Below are 19112 nucleotides of genomic sequence, written 5' to 3' on the forward strand. Positions count from 1 at the left end.
TAGGGGAATCCATGATGGGGTGACTTGTGGGGCTCTGAACAGGTTCTGTTACCCAGAATCCTTTGCAAACCTCAAAATGTGGCCAAAAAACACTTTTTCCTCTCATTTCGGTGACAGAAAGCTCTGGAATCAGAGAGGAGCCACAAATTTCCTTCCACTCAGCGTTCCCCCAAGTCTCCCGATAAAAATGGTACCTCACTTGTGGGGGTAGGCCTAGCGCCCGTGACAGGAAAATCCCCAAAACACAACGTGGACACATCACATTTTCACAAAGAAAACAGAGCTGTTTTTTGCAAAGTGCCTAGCTGTGGGTTTTGGCCTCTAGCTCAGCCGGCACCTAGGGAAACCTAGCAAACCTGTGAAGTTTTGAAAACTAGACACCTAGGGAAATCCAAGATGGGGTGGTTTGTGGGGCTCTGACCAGGTTCTGTAACCAAGAATCCTTTGTAAACCTCACAATTCGGTCAAAAAACACTTTTTCCTCTCATTTTGGTGACAGAAAATTCTGGAATCAGAGAAGAGCCACAGATTTCCTTCCACCCAGCGTTTCCCAATTCTCCTGATAAAAATGGTACCTCACTTGTGGTGGTAGGCCTAGCGCCCGCGGCAGGAAAAGCCCCAAAACACAACATGGACACATCACATTTTCACAAACAAAACAGAGCTGTTTTTTGCAAAGTGCCTAGCTGTGGATTTGGGCCCCTAGCTCAGCTGCACCTAGGGAAACCTAGCAAACCTGCACAGTTTTGAAAACTAGATACCTAGTCAAAGATGGGGTGACTTGTGGGGCTCTGACTGTGTTCTGTTACCCAGAATCCTTTGCAAACCTCAAAATTTGGCCAAAAAACACTTTTTCCTCTCATTTCCGTGACAGAAAGTTCTGGAATCAGAGAGGAGCCACAAATTTCCTTCCACCCAGCGTTCCCCCAAGTCTTCCGATAAAAATGGTACCTCACTTTTGTGGGCCTACTGCCTGCGGAAGGAAATACCCCAAAACACTATCTGGAAACATCAAAAATATCAAATACAAAACTACCTGTTTTTGCAGGGGCACCTGCGTTTTTGGTCCTGGGCTCAGCAGCCTTCTAGGGAAACCTATCAAACTCAGACATTTCTGAAAACTAGACACCCGAGGGAGGACAGTGAGGTGTGACTTGCGTGGATCCCCCAATGTTTTCTTACCCAGAATCCTCAGCAAACCTCAAATTTAGCTAAAAAATCACATTTCTCCCACATTTGTGTGTGAGATCACCGCACTGGGACAAATTTCATACCACCCAATGTTCCCCTCAGTCTCCCGGTAAAAATGGTACCTCAGTTGTGTAGGTGGGCCAAGTGCTTGTGAAAGGGAAGAGCCAAAAACATATCGATATTGAGGGGGAACCAAAGCGGGTCCAAAAGGGCAGTTTGCAAAAAAACATTTTTAGGCTGACAAGTGCAGCAGAATTATTATCAGTATAGATGAGACAATACTGGTTGGTAGGAATTTTGTGGATTCCTGCAGATTCCGGAAGGTTCCATCACAAAAACGTAGGAAAAATGTGTGGTTTCCAGAAAAGTTGGAGGTTTGCAGGGCATTGTGGGTACAAAAATGGTGAGGGGTGCATGTGAAACACACCACCCTGGAATCACCCAGATGTTTAGTTTTCAGATGTGTCTAGGTCTTGTGGATTTTTCTACATGGCAGCGTCCCAAAGTCCATAAAGTGCAGCCCTCACCATTCCAATTGGGACGATTTTGAGAGTTTTGAGAGTTATCCAAGCTCTCATGGCCCAAATGTAAAACCAAAACCCAAAATATTCAAATGTCTTCTTGCTTGCTGTGGGATAAGATGTTTTAGAGTGCGGGGAGAGCTCAAAGACTGTTACCCCCTTCAGTTGGGGTGTGGGCATAACCAGGCCCATACTGGTTGGTAGCCACCACCCCAATATATATATATATTTTTTTATTCCCTGGCATCTAGTAGACTTTCTGCCCCCCTGTGGTGTGGATCAGGGGTAATTGCCCCATCTGCCCACTGGTGGGCAGAACAACTTTGGCCCCATTTATTTGGGGTGAGCGTATGGCCATACCCCACCCTCTTATTTTTTAAAACAAAACTTCCCTGGTCTCTGGTGGGCTTTCTGCACCCACTTGGAGGCAGATGGGCCTTCCAAAAATAGGCCCATCTGCCCCAAAGGGGGCACATATGGCCAACAGTAATGAGCACCCATGGGGAGCGACCCTTACCCAAGGGGCTGTCCCCCTAAAGAAAACACATGCATACACACACACCAATCCCTGGTGCCTAAGTGGTTTCTGCCCCCTTGGGGGCAGATTGGCCTAACAAAAATCGGCCAATCTGCCCCCAAGAGGGGCAGACATTGTCTAAATACAATTTGCCCCCCAGGGGAGCAACCCTTGACTAAGGGGTCCCTCCCCACCTCTAAAAAAAACAAAAAAAACATTTATTTTCATCCCTGGCACCTAGAGGTTTCTGCCACCCCTGGGGGCAGATCGGCCTAATAACAATAGGCCGATCTGCCCCGAGGGGGGGCAGAAATGGCCTAAAATAAATTTGCCCCCTCTCCCCCGGGGAGCGACCCTTGCCTAAGGGGTCGCTCCCCACCTCTAAAAAACAAAACAAACAAAAAAAAAACTTTTTTTTTTTATCCCTGGCACCTAGAGGTTTCTGCTCCCCCCGGAGGCAAATCGGCCAAATAACAATAGGCTGATCTGCCCCCGGGGAAGCAGAAATGGCCAAAAATACATTTGCCCCCCGGGGACCAACCCTTGCTTAAGGGTTGCTCACCTTGCGTGAAATTGGCGCAAAAAAAAGATCCCCAGTGCCTAGTGGTTTCTGCCCCCCTTGTGGGCAGATTGGCCTAACAAAAGTCAGCCGATCTGCCCCAAAGGGGGGCAGAAATGGTCTAAATACAATTTGCCCCCCCAGGGGAGCGACCCTTGCCTAAGGGGTCGCTCCCCATCTCTAAAAAAACAAACAAAAAAAAATATTCTCCCTGGCCCCTACAGGTTTCTGCCCCCCCGGGGGGCAGATCGGCCTAATAACAACAGGCCGATGTGCCCCAAGGGGGGGTGGCAAAAATGGCCTAAATATAATTTGCCCCTAGGGAGCGACCTTTGCCTAATTAGCAGCTGAAAACAGTCCAATTCTTGTTTGTTAAGCCTTTTGTACATCTGGCCCCTCCTGCGCTGCACCTTCTCTCTTTCTCAGTAGGATAGACATCTATTTTGTGGCTCATAAAGGGCTGAATATGTGAGAGTTTGCCGCCCTGCCCACCTGCTGGACACGTTTTTTCTAGCAGCCCCAGCCCTCTTGTTGCAGCAAAATGCAGAACACTTGGTGTCCTATAGAAGCTCATTGTGTTCAGTGGGTCAAGCCCAAAGAAATAGATGGCTGACCACCTTAGCATGCAAAGGCACAAAAACGGAGGCAGACTGGGAGGTGTTCCCTCTGTAGGAAAGTACCCTCTTTTTACCATTCTTACCCCCATTTTCTGCCTGATGTCAATGTGCTTGACTGTGTTCACTGGGATCCTGCAAACCAGGTCGCCAGTGATTATGCTCCTTCTCCTCTAAATTGTGTCACTGCATACTGATAACCCAGTATTTCACCCAAAATTGGTATACTGGTGCCAGGGCATTGTTGCTCCAGGGGATCCCTATGGGCTGCAGCATTTATTTTGCACCCATAGGGAGCCCATGCAAAGGGTTCTACAGGCCTGCCATTGCAGCCTGTGTGAAAATGTGCATGCACCCTTTCACTGCCATTTACACTGCACCAGGTAATTTATAAGTCACCCATATAGCAGGCCCTCCGGCCCTGAGGGCAGGGTGCAGAGTACCTGTGTGTGAGGGCACCCCTGCACTAGCAGAGGTGCCCCCACAACCTCCAGGACCATTTTCCCAGACTTCATGAGTGTGGGGACATCATTTTACGCATGCACTGGGCATAGGTCACTACCTATGTCCAGCTACATAATAGTAACTCCGAACATAGGCATGTTTGGTATCACACATGTTGGAATCATATCCCAATGCTATCACAAGCATTGATTGTATGATTACATGCACTCTGGGGGCTCCTTAGAGGACCCCCAGTATTGCCATTCCAGCTTTCTGAGGTTTTCCAGGCAGCCCCAGCTGCTGCCACCTCTCAGACAGGTTTCTGCTCTCCTGTTGCTTGAGCAGCTCAAGCCCAGGAAGGCAGAACAAAGGATTTCCTTTGGGAGAGGGGTGTTACACCTTCTCCCTTTGGAAATAGGTGTTACAGGCTTGGGAGGGGTAGCCTCCCCAAGCCACTGAAAATGCTTTGAAGGGCACATTAGGTGCCCTACTTGCATAATACAGTCTACATCGCTTCAGGGACTCCCAGTCCTTGCTCTGGAGCGAAACTGGACAAAGGAAAGGGGAGTTACTACTCCACTGACCATCACCACCCCAGGGTGGTGCTCAGAGCTCCTCCAGAGGGTCCCTGGGTTTTGCCATCTTGGATTCCAAGTTGGCAGGGAACATCTGAGTGGCCAGTGCCAGCAGGTGACGTCACAGCCCTCCCCTCTTAGGTGCTAACCTGTTTAGCTGACCAATCCCCCTTTCAGGGCTAGTTAGGGACTCTCTCTTTGGTGGTTCTTCAGATTCAGATTGCAAGACTCCAGCAGGAATCCTCAGCAATCCTTAACTTCACCTTCTCATTGAAGAAACTGCCTCTGGACCCTCCAGGAGCTCTACAAACTGCAACAAAGAAGCAAAGACGACTTCTGCAACATTGTATCTTCAGCTCCTGCCAGCAACTGCAACTGTTTCCCGGTCGTGCATCCTCAGAGGACAGCCTGTCTTCATCCTGCACCAGAAGAACAAAGGAATCTCCTTTGGAGTGAAGGAGTCACTCCCCTGCTTCAGCAGACACCTCTCTGCAACGATTACTGGGGGTGTGGGTCACCTCTCCTGATGAGCTGCGTGGATCCTGCCTCATGGGTGGTTGACATCCTACTGTCCAACTTTAATGGAGGTAAAATCTTGCCTCCCCACGGAAGACAGTACCCCTGTGCACTGCATGTTTGGCAGTTGCCAAGGCTTGTTGGCATCCTTCCACAAAGTTTTTTACCGTGCAGCTCCAGCCCCCAGCACTCTATCCTGTGACACATAGCTTCCTGTGTGGCTCTCCGGCAGCGTGAGACCCTTTGTTGTAGTGCTGCATGGGCCTCCTTTTGCACCTTCTTTGTCCCCATGCTGTTGGACTCCTGTGCATGCTGCCTGGTCTTCTGAGCACTCTCTGAGTTGCTGAGAGCCCCCTCCAACTCCTCCTCCTGGGTAGAGCCCACCAGGTCCCTCCTGGTCCTAGGCAGTGCCATTTTCTGCTAACCCCGAGCTTTGCTTGTGCCAAGGCTTGTTGACAGAATCCAGCAACGCAAACCAGATAGTGGCATCCATCCGGCATGGGACAGCATGTGCAGGAACCAGGAACCCGCATCCATCTTCTTGAGTGCAGTACTAACTGTTGTTCTTCACCGGTGGTTCTGCTTTTGCACCGACATCTGGGTTGGCAGGGGCTCCTGTTCTCCCTTGACTCTTCTGTGCTTCTTGGACTTAGGGGGTCATTCTGACCCTGGCGGCCGGTGACCGCCAGGGTCACCGACCACGGGAGCACTGCCAACAGGCTGGCGGTGCTCCCGAGGGCATTCTGACCGCGGCGGTTCAGCCGCGGTCAGAAAGGGTAAACCGGCGGTCTCCCGCCGGTTTACCGCTGCCCCATTGAATCCTCCATGGTGGCGGAGCGCGCTCCGCCGCCATGGGGATTCAGACACCCCCTACCGCCATCCTGTTCATGGCGGGAAACCCGCCATGAACAGGATGGCAGTAGGGGGTGCCGCGGGGCCCCTGGGGGCCCCTGCAGTGCCCATGCCAATGGCATGGGCACTGCAGGGGCCCCCGTAAGAGGGCCCCGCAAAGTATTTCAGTGTCTGCTTTGCAGACATTGAAATACGCGACGGGTGCAACTGCACCCGTCGCACCCCTGCAACTACGCCGGCTCAATTCTGAGCCGGCGTCCTTGTTGCAGGGGCATTTCTGCTGGGCCGGCGGGCGCTCTTTCGGAGAGCGCCCGCCGGCCCAGCGGAAATGTTTAAATGGCCGCCGCGGTCTTTTGACCGCGGTGCGGTCATTTCACGGCGGTACCTTGGCGGATGGCCTCCGCCGTCCGCCAAGGTTAAAATCACCCCCTTAGTCTCCTTCCACAGGTCTCGAGGTCCATGAATCCACTATTGGTGTCTTGTAGTCTCTTCTGATTTTTGCATTATCTTCTTTCTCGTGTTCTTGTGTGTTCTAAGAAAGCTACTGTGATTTACTCCTGCTTTCCTGGGCTCTGGGGTGGGTTTTGTTACTTACCTTTGGTGTTTTCTAATACTCCCAGCGCCCCTTTACATACTACACTTGCCTAGGTGTGAAACCAACTTTTGCATTCCACTTTCTTAGTATATGGTTTGTGATCCCCCAGGCCCATTTCTAACTTTTGTGATTTTCACTATTTGCACTGTTTTCTAACTGTTTTTGCAGCTCTTTCTGCATTCTAGTCAATATAATTTGTGTATTACTTACCTCCTAAGAGCGTATAGCCTCTATGGTATTTTTGGGATTTGTGTAACCAAAATAAAGTAACTTTATTTTTGCAACACTGAGGCCCATATTTAGACATTTTTAGCGCCACATTTGTGCCGCTTTTTGACACAAAAACGGTGCAAACGTACAAAATACAATTGTATTTTGCAAGTTTGCGCCGTTTTTGTGTCAGAAAATGACGCAAATGCGGCGCTAAAAAAGTATAAATACGGGCTTGAGTATTTTCTTTCATGTGTGTGAGTATTGTGTGACTACAGTGGTATTGCATGAGCTTTGCTCGCCTCATAAATATGCTTTGGCTGCTCAGCTACAGCTACCTCCAGAGAGCCTGGCTTCTAGACACTGCTTACATTTCACTTATAAGGGGTAACTGGACCTGGTCTAAGGTGTAAGTACCTTATGTACCCACTACAAACCAGGCCAGCCTCATACACCCTCCCCATTTGCCTGTCACCTTCTAAACCACAGAGACGACTGTGCACCTCAAAAAGTAACCTAAGATGTCCTTGGTGACAATGGCAGTCTTGAGGTGATCGTCATCAGCTGCAAAGGGGGTACCACAGGTTGGCGAGTGTGGCAGGAACTATAATGCTGATCAAATGGCATCCTGCAGTGGCTCTGTGAGACAGGAGGCATAACCATGGGACAAGCCTGTAAAATGCAGGAAGGTTTACCACCATAGCTCAGAAATGTACTTCTTTTTGACAGGTGGATGTACTTGAAGAACAGTCAAAGGTATTGGCAATTATAATTGAGATTGACAGCCTTCCTCTCATCAGCAAGGTGAAGGCTTTATTCTTCAAGGCCAGCAGTCCCATTTCCAAAGTTTTAATTCTTACACATCTACAGACTAAACACATTATTTAGAGACCGTCCCCTCTCATTGCTTGGCATAAGAAAGAAGGACACTTTTTTGCCTTTAATCTGTGGCTTGGTATTTGCAAATGATTGTCCAATTGTTGCCTGGAAGAACTGTACTGTGAATTTTGGCTCTTGGCATCTGCCATTTGATGTTTTGGGTTGGCCTTGGCATGAACTCAGATGCTTTCAATAAACTTGAAGTGGAACATCAGTTTTCTAGGGCGAAGACACCATGGAGCTGTCTGCAAACAGTTAGTCAAATTAATGATGCACACTGACCCATAACAGTCAACAAACAAATGTACAAGAGGAATTACAGTTCCATGCTATACAATCCAAGCAAATTGCTTTCAATATGTATAAATGTAAAAAAGGGAGTCTATGTAAAGCAGACAATTAAACTAATATCTGCGAAACAAACGTTTGCAATGCACAGACTGCAGATCACCCTGTCTGAGTGACCCTGTTTATAGCTGGACTGTCGGTGTTTCTAGATACTTTCAAAGTAAAAAAAGTCTACGTATGGTGGCTAATTTCAAATAGAATTACCATACACACAGAACATTCACCTCACTAATCTAAAACTTGACTAAATGGGAGGGACCTGTTTTGTCTCAGGCTAAGCATCTACCAGTGGAAGGGGACCTGATGCCAATTTCCCTTCAATTTGGACGTAAATGGTTGCCCATTACAAAATAACCAGCATGCACCCCCGCCGATGATGTTTGCAAGAGATTTTAGTCTTATTTGTGATATAAGAGGAGTGCAAAATTGTGTTACTGGTTGCTTAGTGTGTGAGCACTAGCCAAGTAGCAACCACAGTTCTAGTTAGGGTAGGCCACTAGCAAACCCCAAATTAACCTGTGCTCAACCCCCTAATAGCTTGGCACAGAGACCGTTAGAAGCAAGTAAGAAGCAAGTTAGAATCAACGGGTAAAGTATTTGTGCAGCACTTCAAACCCAGTGAAAACATCACATAAAAAGATAACACATCAGGTTAGAAGCAATAGAGCAAATTGTAATAAATAAAACAATATCCAAGCAATGAAAATCCAATCAGTAGCACCATGTTTTTAAAGAATAAACTGCAATATAGAACCTAGATGTTTAAAACACCTACTGCGGCCATCTGGTAGCCTTAGAACTGGCAGAAGTCAAAAGTTCAGGCTGGGTCAGACACAGTCCTAGATTAGTCTTTTTGTGCTAAAAGTCCTGTTTGTGTTGGAAAGGGTTACTGGGAGCAAGGAGATCATCACAGGTGTTGTGGGCATGGCACAAAGAGCAGGCTGGGTGTCGCAGATGGGCGGGTTGGAGATTTTTGCTGGCAATACTCGGGGCTGTCGATGCTGCTTTATGAAGAGACCTGCTGGCAGAGACACGCTGATTTTCAGAGTGAGTGAAGCAATTCCATTGTAAACTGGACAGTTTGCTGTCAGGAAGAGTCCAGAAGCTTGATTTCACCATTTGGTGGTCAGGAACTCACCGGAGATGGATCAGGGGCTGTTGGTGAGCATTTAATGCCATTGAGGCTCAAATCAGGAGGCCAGCAGACTCACCCTTCGGGTCATTCTGGGATGCTGGGTTCATGATGAAGTTGCAGGTTCAGTTCTTCTTCCCCAGGCAAGAGGCAGCAGGCAGCAGGTAAGCACAGCAGGGTAACAGTTCCTGTAGAGCAGCAGTCCAGCAGAGTTGTAATCTGTGCAGCAGCACAACAGTCCTTCCTGCCAGAGTATCCACAGGTCTAAGAAGTCCAGTAGTGGTGGTCTGAGAACTTTTTATACACACTGGTGCCTTTGACTAGCGAAGAAGTTTTTAGAGGCATTACTTTGAAGTGCACAGATGCCCTGCCTTTCCTGCTCTGTCTCCAGGACAGAGCCTTTTCAGGTGGAAGTGATGCTGGACCCAGCTTCTCCCTCCCATCTTGCCAGTGATGTCCCATTCAGTCACAGCCAAGCTCCCCATGTGTGTGGCTGTCTAGGAGGAGTAAACTTAACTACCAACTACACCTAGTTATGTGACCAGAGACAGGCTACAGGCACCAAACGACTAAGGCAAGAAAATGCCAACTTCCTAAAAGTGGCATTTTCAGAATTGTAATTTGAAATCCGACTTCACCACACATTGGAATTTTAAATTAGGATTCATGAAATTCCAAAAATGATTAATTGTTTATTACCATTTTGAAATTACACTTACAACATTTAATGAGGAAACTCCAACTATATCCTATGGAAGAACTAGGCCTTGCAGTAATGAAAAATGAATGTAGGAGTTTTTCACTACCAGGACATGTAAAAGTCAAGGTAGTCATGTGCTACTCTTTAAAAACAGTGCACCCACTGTTCTGGGCTTTCCAGTGCATGCCCTAGGGGTGACTTATATGTATTAAAAAGGAAGGTTTGTGTCTGGCCAACTTTGAAACATCATTCAAAATCACATTGGAATGACAACTAAAATAGAATGACTAGGTTTATGCACTAGTCCTCAAACACCTCACTGTAGCCTAGTTCAAAACAAATGCAAAGCACTGGGTAAACGTAAGAAATTGGGTTATTAGTTGAGAGGGGTGGAAGCCCCATTGAATAATAAACAGTATAATTGTCAGGGTGAGCTACAAAAGGCACTACTTAAACCTTTGCTTTATCATCTGGTACTTTGGCACAAAAACAGTCACATTGAACTTATAGTCAATGTGTAAAGTATTTACACAGCTCTCAAACAACAATAAAGTCAAAACACAACAAAAGACAAATCCCAAACCAATTTAGAACAATAGGGTACATTTTAATCCATAGAATGACAACAAAACTACAAACCATCCAATACATTTTTTAAGTTTTAAGTCAAAATACTCCCTAAAAGCACAAAGAGCCACTTGTAGTTTGCTGGTCACATTGGATCATGGTAAAGTCCTAAGTTCAGGATGACAGCAAAGGAGAGTGAGTCAGATAAAGAAACCAGGTTCTTCCTGCTCTTGAGTTACCTTCTCAAGTCCACGTGGAGAGCTGCTGTTCATGTTGGCGGGGGCTATGAGGACATTGTTGGAGGAAAGAGGAGCAGGACCTGCATCACTGACAGTCACTGCTATAGGACGAAGAGCCGGTAATCGACGGAGCTTCATGTTGGCAGTCTTTGTGGACTGTCGCTGTTGGCACAGAGTGCAGGTCTCACTGGAGCCTCATATTGTAAGTATGGAGAGCAGTTTCTGCTGGGGATTTTCGTTGGCAGTCATCGTGGGCAGTCACAAGGAGAACCAAACTTCTGGTTCTTCACCTTTTCTTCATGAGGAGTACTCTCTGATATAAGCAAATGACCCAGAACTGGCGGCACATCTTGGGGATAAGGACACACTCCAGCAGAAGCCAGCAGATCCATTAGGTTCTGGTCAGCTGGGTAACTGCAGTGAGGCTTCTAGAAGCTTGACGTGTCCCTGTACCTCAAACAGGATGCCAGCCAGCTGGCCCTTGCAATCACTTCTGGAGACCCAAGTTCATTTTTTTATTTTCAAACTGCCATTCTTTTGCATCTACCACAGGCCCAGAAATGTTCTGATGAGAGTTTATGAAGCTGCCACTTTTATCCCCAGTTCCAACCTGTGGGTAGGAGATTGTCTATTTTTCTAATCTGCCCTCTTTCTTGGGTTTGGCTCCAAACTTTCTAGGGCAACAAACAGGTAGCAGGCCTAGGTGAGAGCTGGATTTGTGAGTGGTAGGGCAGGCAGCCATTATAGTCAGGAAGGTGTCAAACCCATTACCGGGCGCCCTGGCCTTAACAAACAAAAGAAAACTCTTGCCGGGGCCCCCGTGGGGTTCCACAGAATTGTTTGCTATGCAGCACTGGACACCACAAGGGTGCCAACCTACACCACTTGGGGACCAGGGATCTTAACCTGACTTCCTTTTGATCAGCAAGGGCATTGGAAGCCACTGCCCATCCCTTCCAAACGCACTCATCCGTCTCTCAATACCAACTGACTCATGTACAACTGCTGTTCACATGGAGCCCATCTCCACCCTCAGCCTTCCAAGTTCTAGTTTTAATGTTGACTTATATGCGCAGTACCATCTGGGCCCTAGGTAGGTGGACAGGGCAGTCACATGGGCACTAGCAGGCCCAGCCTGCTCCTTGACAACAGAAGAGAGAGGACTGAGCAAGACACAGGGGTGCCGTGTCCCAGCGTGGGCAGCAGGTCATTCTATGCCGCTGTGGAAAGGCAGTGGTTGGAGAAGGGCAATAAACAGGGTGGAGAAGGACAACAGAGATATTTATGGGGCCTAGACTACCAGGCAGCAACTGGGGGAACTAGCGCCCCATGACCCCATCCACTCTGGTCAGACCACGTCACAAACTGCCAGGCTGCTTGGCCTTCCCTCTACTGAGTGGTGTTCAACAAAGGCAGAAGCTTGATGGGGGATGAAAGCTCTTTACTTCAAACAACAGCTGAGTCTGGCCAATCAGTCCATCCCTAAACAGACCAAGTGTGCCCAATTAATCATAGTACAATGTTGGCTAAACCATCCCCAGCAGGCTGCCCTGCAGTGGGATGTCAATTTCACATCCCTGCCTGCACGGCTTGGACTAAAGGTCAATAGGACAGGGCTGGAAAGCAACCACAGGCACAGATCCCAGTGAGCCAGCCCAGTGCCCTCGCTGCACCAGAGGACAAAGGGGATCCCTCATACCTTGTCCCTAACAATCCAGAGGAAGGATACCTGTCTTTCTTGTAATCCATGCACAGTGAGTGAAAGGGAGCCAATGGAGCGAACATACCTGACCTCCTTCAGTCCTGGCTGGGATTGGAGAGTCAAATGGCCTATCATCAGGACCTCCAGCTCACCTCACCCACCACCGTCACAGTACAGAGATGGCTAAAATGCCCTTTATCAGGCCCCCCCTGCATGGGGATCCAAACCTCCCATCCCACCCTGCTCTCTAGGAAGCAAGGCTTGGAAGAAATCCTCACCCAACATGGCTGGACGACAGCTGAAAACTCAGACCCTGGGTGCCTGCTCAGGCCCTGGCGTACCTGTGTGAAAACAATCAGACAACATGGGGTCCCAGGTACCCTGTCCCTACTAATCCTGAACAAGGCTACCCCACTTTCAAGTAATCTGTGCACACTGTGCGACAGATAGGGCCGTTGGTGAAAATGCACCAACCTTCCGGGCCATAACTGTACTCAAAGAGTCAAATGAGCCCTGTTTGGGACTTTCAGGAGATGTCCAGGACTTGGTGTGATCTGATACCCAGACACAAAAGACAGCCATCTGATTGCACCGTAACTTCTGAAAAAGGATAGTGCTGACCCTTGACAAAGACAGGGACTCTAATAGCTGGGTTCTCAGATCCCAAGCTGTTTGTCAGACAAGGGGCTCTGTGGGGGCCTCACCGAACTCTGACCCCAGGCCCGGTCAGAGCTCCTGAACCCAGGCAAGCAGGGACTAAATCCTCAGTCCTGCGGAACCTTCTCCCATGCACTTTGCTAATCGGTGGGCCAGAGAGCCGAGTCCAGGGCAGGGGCCTTCCACCCTATGGCTGGGTCAGAGCTTCTTACCTCAGAAATGCAAGAGATGCCTCCCTGGGCCTGCGGGTCACCCAGGGCACTTTGAGACATGGCAGGCCATGGAATGGAGCCCAGAGGTAGATCATCCATCTGAGGCCGCTCCAGGACTCTGACCGGGGCACCATTAGAGCTCCAGAACCCAGACAAGCAGGGGAGGCCTCTTTGAGACACAGAAGGCCAGGAAGCAACGCCCACAGCTAGGCCTTCCAGTCCCAAGCCTGCTGGGGCTCTGACTTAGGGTCTTTTAGAACTCTAGAATCCAGACAAGCAGGGATAGAATGCCTGAACCTGTGCAAACTCATTCCAGGCCCTTTGCAACACAACATGCCAGAGAGGGGAGCCCAGAGCCTGGGGCATCCACCCTCAGGCCAGGCAGAACTCTGACATGGGGCCTGGTCAGGCTTTTTAATCCTGGACAAGCAGGGAAGGTATCCCCAGGCCTACGGGTTGGGGTCTTCTAACCCAGGGCTCCGTCAGAGCTTTGTATCCTAGGCAAGCAGGGGAGACCTCTCCAGGCCTGTGGATCCCCATCTGGGGCAGTTTGAGACGGAGGCCAGGGCCAAGGTCTTCCACCTCAGCGCCCACATGCAGAGGTGGTGTCCTGTGGGTCCATATCCCAGACACTTGCAACATTGCACACGGAAACTAGGCCCTGGTGCCCTGGGCCCACAAAAGCAATGTCCATTCTTGTAATCTGTGCACTTCGATTGACAGAAGGGGAATTCGAGAGAATGTGTCTAGCCTCCTAGAGCCCTGGCAAGGCTCCAATCTTCAAATCAGCCCCCACTGTGACTTCCAAGGCAGTTTGGATTTCTGAACACTCCGTCACATGAAGGAAATGAGGTGTCTTGCTTATTTATTTCAAGTATAAAACATCACCAGTATCGTTGGCATGGCACATTTTGCAACACCCATGTAGGCATGGTAAAGGGCCCTTAATCTGAACTGCGCCCAGGCCTAATTTATGTATGAATACTTTTGTCTGCAAATGCTTGAGGGTGTAAATGGGTGTCAGTAGGTGTATGGGCGTGTATTTGGCCTATTTGTAGATTGTGGTTGAGAAAATAAGGTCCGACACTAGTGATATTGTTGACAACATTCTGGCTGTCACTTGCATATTTGTGAGCATTTGACATGATATTCCGGCTGTGCCTGACATAACAGTCACCCACATTGACTTACCTCTGACATTTTTGGCAATATTCTGGCTATCGATGAAATAAAATGGCCTGTCCTTCACATGCAATGTGTGCTCCTAATGACAGTCAGACTATGCTTTGTATAATATTGGGCCATGCTTGACTTGTTAAGGGAATGTATAGTAACATTCTATTTATCCCTGCAACCAACCAAGGTCCAAACATTACATGCCATTCCTATCAAAACTCTAGGAAAACCTGGTACCTTAGTTTCCCATCTATGGCGCATTGTGTAAATTATTTACAACAATATGATTATCTTTGCTCAATAGTGGCCAATTATTCAAATATTGAGGAGGTTTTTAACATAATTAGTGCACCAGTTGCACGCTAGTGGTGAATACTTGAAATATTGTGTGCTTTGTGACATAACTGAGGCTATCCAATGTATAATGGTGGCACTGGCAAACTTTGTGGACTTTCTCAACATAAGTCTGCCTATCCCCTGTAAGATGGCAGTAGCAATCAGTGCTACTTGATGGTCATTGCTGGTATTTCATATTGGAGTTAAAATTTTACCTGAAAGGAAAATCCATTCACGCAGAGCAGTTGTGCATACAAGTATTTGGTTAAAAATAAAATCATAACTGGATGTATGGAGATCAAATATGTATGGACCGAAAGTAAAAGTAGCACTGTGGGATGCAAGATAGGTTTTTGTAATAGATCTTTAGACCAAATGTCTATGTTTACCTTTGTGAATCAGGCCCCTGGTGTTTTCATGATGAAACGCCCTCTGCCTCTCCCTCTAGACAGGCAGACCCCTGCTGCCTCACAGCGCCTTGTCCACATTGTGTGCCCCATGATTTCTAGAATCACATGCCTAACATATGACTGCTAATTTGCTTGGAAGGTGAAGGAGAGACAAATGAGGTGAAATAAAAACCAGTATACGATTTGAAAAATGATAGGCCATGCTGAATTGCTTAATGTACTTTCCAAATTAAAGTACTGAAAAATTTACTATTTTACAACAAGACATGCAAATTTTCATCAGGTAGGTGATTCCCAACACAGTATGATGGGGGAATACTACAAAATAGAACATTATCGACTTACGAATACTTTCTAGTCTATAGGCCCTATTCACAAACGTAAACATTTGGTCTCATCCACATTTGGGGCAGAATCTCCACTATCAGTCGGAATCTCCACCCCAAGTGCAGAGATTGCACTCTGGACCTGGAGTGCAATCTCCGCACCCGGAGTGTACTCTCTGCACCCAGAGTGGAATCTCTGCACTCGGGCGGAGATTCTGCCCCGTGTGCGGGCGTTCCGCCTCGATTTCAGACATAAAGATACTTCTCGTAATTTAACCTTTGTGAATACCCAAAAGTCGTCAACTTAGACTTTTGTCCTATGTTTACCTTTGTGAATCAAACCCTAAGTTTACCTTTGTGAATCAGGCCCAATGTATGTGGACAAAATTCACCATTGTGTTCAGTTGCAAAGTCCAAGTAGAAGCAAGTATGTACTTCAGATGCCATTGTACATGTATCTGCCTAACTATGTGGTCATTGTTGCATATCCATTTTCAGAGGGTCGTTTTATTATGTGAATTTGGGGCATCTGCAAAAGTAGCAATCTTGAGGGTGTGGAACCTTTAAGCTGAAGTCTAATCTGCCTCAAGGTCACCTGGTCATAGAGATCGTCATACACCTATTTAAGGGTGAAGCAGCAGGGACTGAATTTACCAGCTTGGGACTGCCATGCCTGCCAACAGTCACACAGAACATTAAAGCAATATGTGAGTCATGTTTTTTTATCAACAATGGGAAGTAGGATACGTTTTCCAAAAACATGCAAAGCACTGTTAGAAATTAAACAAATAATACCTGATAAACCTGCTGTCGTCCTTGTTTTTTCTCCTTTGAAACTTTAAAAATAGATTTAGAGGTCTCTGCAACCTGGGAATGGGCTGGAAGCCTTCCCACTGATGGCACAAATGTGAAAGTCAAAGGGTTTGTTTGATATTCATCGGATAAAGCCTAAAACATAAGAATACACTGATGTGATGAGCAATAAGGAACATGAAACAAACAAATTTACACACACATAAAGAATTAGCAGACGTCCATACCATAATTGGGTAATTTAGTTTTTGTGCAGTGGTGTACCCAATTAAAAGGTTTGGTCCAAGTTATTGGACAAGAATTCTGCTTCCTTCCTGCTCAAAAAGTAATTTTCAGAAATGTTCTTGTAATTTGCACCCTCCCTTAATGCCGCTCTCTTACCTTAATTAGGAAACAGTACGATTGAGCAAAATAATTAAACATGTGTAGTGTAGCAAAGGAGGGCAAACTTGAAGTTTTCTTTCTCTTTTGCAGCACATTAACATTTCATCACAAGTTCCAAACTTACCCACAATCATTTAACCTGATCTCATACTATCTTCCCACTCAGCTGCAGATTAAGATGCATTTAGAAACTTCAACCACAACAACCACTATTACTACAGCAAATATTTCTTTACCCAGAAAGGGTCATTAAATGTGTGTCATTGACCCTCTTCACCCTCCTGAGGCTCATACTCCACACTCTTCTGAAACCAGCTTACTTGCTATATGCCTTGACCAGGACACAAAAAGCATCGTGTTTCATTGCATTTTAAGTTGAGTCACGTAAATTCGTCTTTGTACCTCACAAGAAGCCTTATTTTAACCTTAAAAGACACTTGAGGTCACTGCTGCAACCTACTCATTACCTAGAATCCCTTGGTATCACGTGGATAGCGTGGTTCTTCTACTTCTGGGGACCCCTTCCCTGGATCTAAACATTTGAGCAAATTCTGCTGTTGTTCTCAAGAAGAATGTCCTAAAAGATCATGACCTCAGACTGGAACACTACAATGACAGATAGCACTTTGTTCCTTATTCACATACCAATGACCCCTCACCCATTTCGAACAGTCCCATACATTATTATATTGATATAATTTGAATGTATTAATATTATACGTGTAACATCATTGTGTGGTTATGTAATTTCGTCCAATTTGTGAATATATACAGGGTTTGTGGTTAACCTACTATAAACATAACAAATAAAAAATATTCACTATCTGCATTTATGTTTTAAGCATGTATAACGTTCTAACACTGAATCATTTCAGGATAATTAGGGCCAGATTGAAAGAAAAGTGGTGCAGCGCGGTGCTGCACCAAAATTGGCAGCCCCATACTGCGTCACTTTAGAAACACAGGGATGCGCCGCATTTAAGGGAATACAGTGCACCCCTACGTTTTCCCCTGCGCTGGCGCTAAATTTAGCTGCCAGCGCAGGAATCCTTGCACCCTCGAACAAGGATATCTGTGTTGAGGGGTGTGATTGTTTATGTGCGGGAAGGTATCCCTTCCTGCACATAAACAATCACAAATGGCACTTTGGCACTTCTGTGTATGTTGCACAATGCAGCACACACAGAAGTGCCAAAGCATCATTTTAAAATGATTGTTTATGTGCAGGAAGGGACACCTTCCCGCACATAAACAATAATTTCTGTAATGTTGCTTTTTCTATGCATGCAGCGCAGTGCAGCATGCATAAAAAAAGCAAAAAAAGAGGAACACTAAAAGTATTCCTCCTCGTTGCACCCTGCTAACGCCACCCCTGGGCGTGGCGTTAGATTTTGGTGCTGCCTCAGGTCCAAAATTTCCTAAATCTGAGGCAGGGTCAAAATGCAATGGGTGTTGCTGTGGCACACCCACAGCAACATCCATTTCACACCCCTTCCATGCACAGTGCTGCGTGGGAAGGGGCCGTATTTACAAGGTGACATTAAGCCACAAGAAGTGGCTTAACACCACCCTGTAAATATTGCACTGTGCTTAGCCCCACAGGAGTGTCACAAAAAGTGACGCTCCTGTGGCGCTAAGGGCCTATAAATGCAGCCCTTATTCTCAATATAGGAGTGCTATGTCTAGCTATCCAATACAAACTAAATTGGAGAAAAGTATTATCTGTAAAAGGTTTCTAGAAATGTGTATATTGTGTTGCTGCCCATGTAGACATCTGTGTTACTTTTTCCATTCCCATGGAGTATTTATCTCCTTTTGAATATTGTATCGAAATGGAAAAACGTAATACAGATGATATTGTGATGTAGTAGTCCCATAAATCACTGTTACTGGTTCTGTCTCTCTACTTTCTTTTTATTTCGTTTTTGTACAGGATGGTTTAACCTTTTGCAAAAGAGCTAGAGTGCCTTACAAGCTGTAGACAGCATATGTTCCAGTTTTACTTTACAATAAAGTGGATTCGAATGAATGAGATGATGAACATTGATGGCACATAGAAGCAGGTTAGATGATCTGTTATGCCAATAGCATTAATAATGTACATCATGGTAAATTGCCTCTGACACATAAGTTATCATGCATAAAGTTTGTCAACTTAATTTAGTCCTTAGGTGGTTAGTACATGTTTCTTTAGACTAGTCTTGAACACTGGAGGAACCACCCATGCACGTGCATGTTGTGAAAAAAGTCCCCATTTTAACAGCAATACCTAAGTAGGTGTACATCATTGTGAATCTTTCCTCCATTTGGTAAAGTCAAGGGACAACGATGCCTTCCCTGGTAGCATTCTGCCTTCTCTTGAGATGGCAATTTTATTCATCAGATATTTTGAGTATCCATTTGTGGTGCCTAGTATTTGATAAGGTAATCTTATAAGTGCTGCTTGGTCAATAAGCCTAGAACTGGTTTGTTCCTTTAGAACCCTGTTCTTAGTACAATAATAAGAGGAGGTCACAAATTTCCACCTGCCTAATGAATATCAATTAGGCACGGGGTTCTCCACCCCCACACAATTTATTATTTTTAACCTATTTATTAGCACACAGGCCAGTTCACAAAATCTGATTCCCTTCACAA

The 19112-nt window shown here is 46.5% G+C and overlaps 1 protein-coding gene across 3 annotated transcripts in view; it reads right to left on the reverse strand.

The window, feature by feature from the left end:
• MLIP (muscular LMNA interacting protein) overlaps nt 1-19112 on the reverse strand; it is a 1731317-nt gene that overhangs the window by 854690 nt on the left and 857515 nt on the right. For all 3 annotated transcript variants that reach the window (XM_069235789.1, XM_069235787.1, XM_069235788.1), the window contains exon 4: nt 16074-16226. In XM_069235789.1, the coding sequence (XP_069091890.1) occupies nt 16074-16226 (153 nt within the window). The remainder of the gene's footprint in view (nt 1-16073; nt 16227-19112) is intronic.

The sequence above is a fragment of the Pleurodeles waltl genome, chromosome 5 (assembly GCF_031143425.1).
Source record: "Pleurodeles waltl isolate 20211129_DDA chromosome 5, aPleWal1.hap1.20221129, whole genome shotgun sequence".
Taxonomy (NCBI): Eukaryota; Metazoa; Chordata; class Amphibia; order Caudata; family Salamandridae; genus Pleurodeles; species Pleurodeles waltl.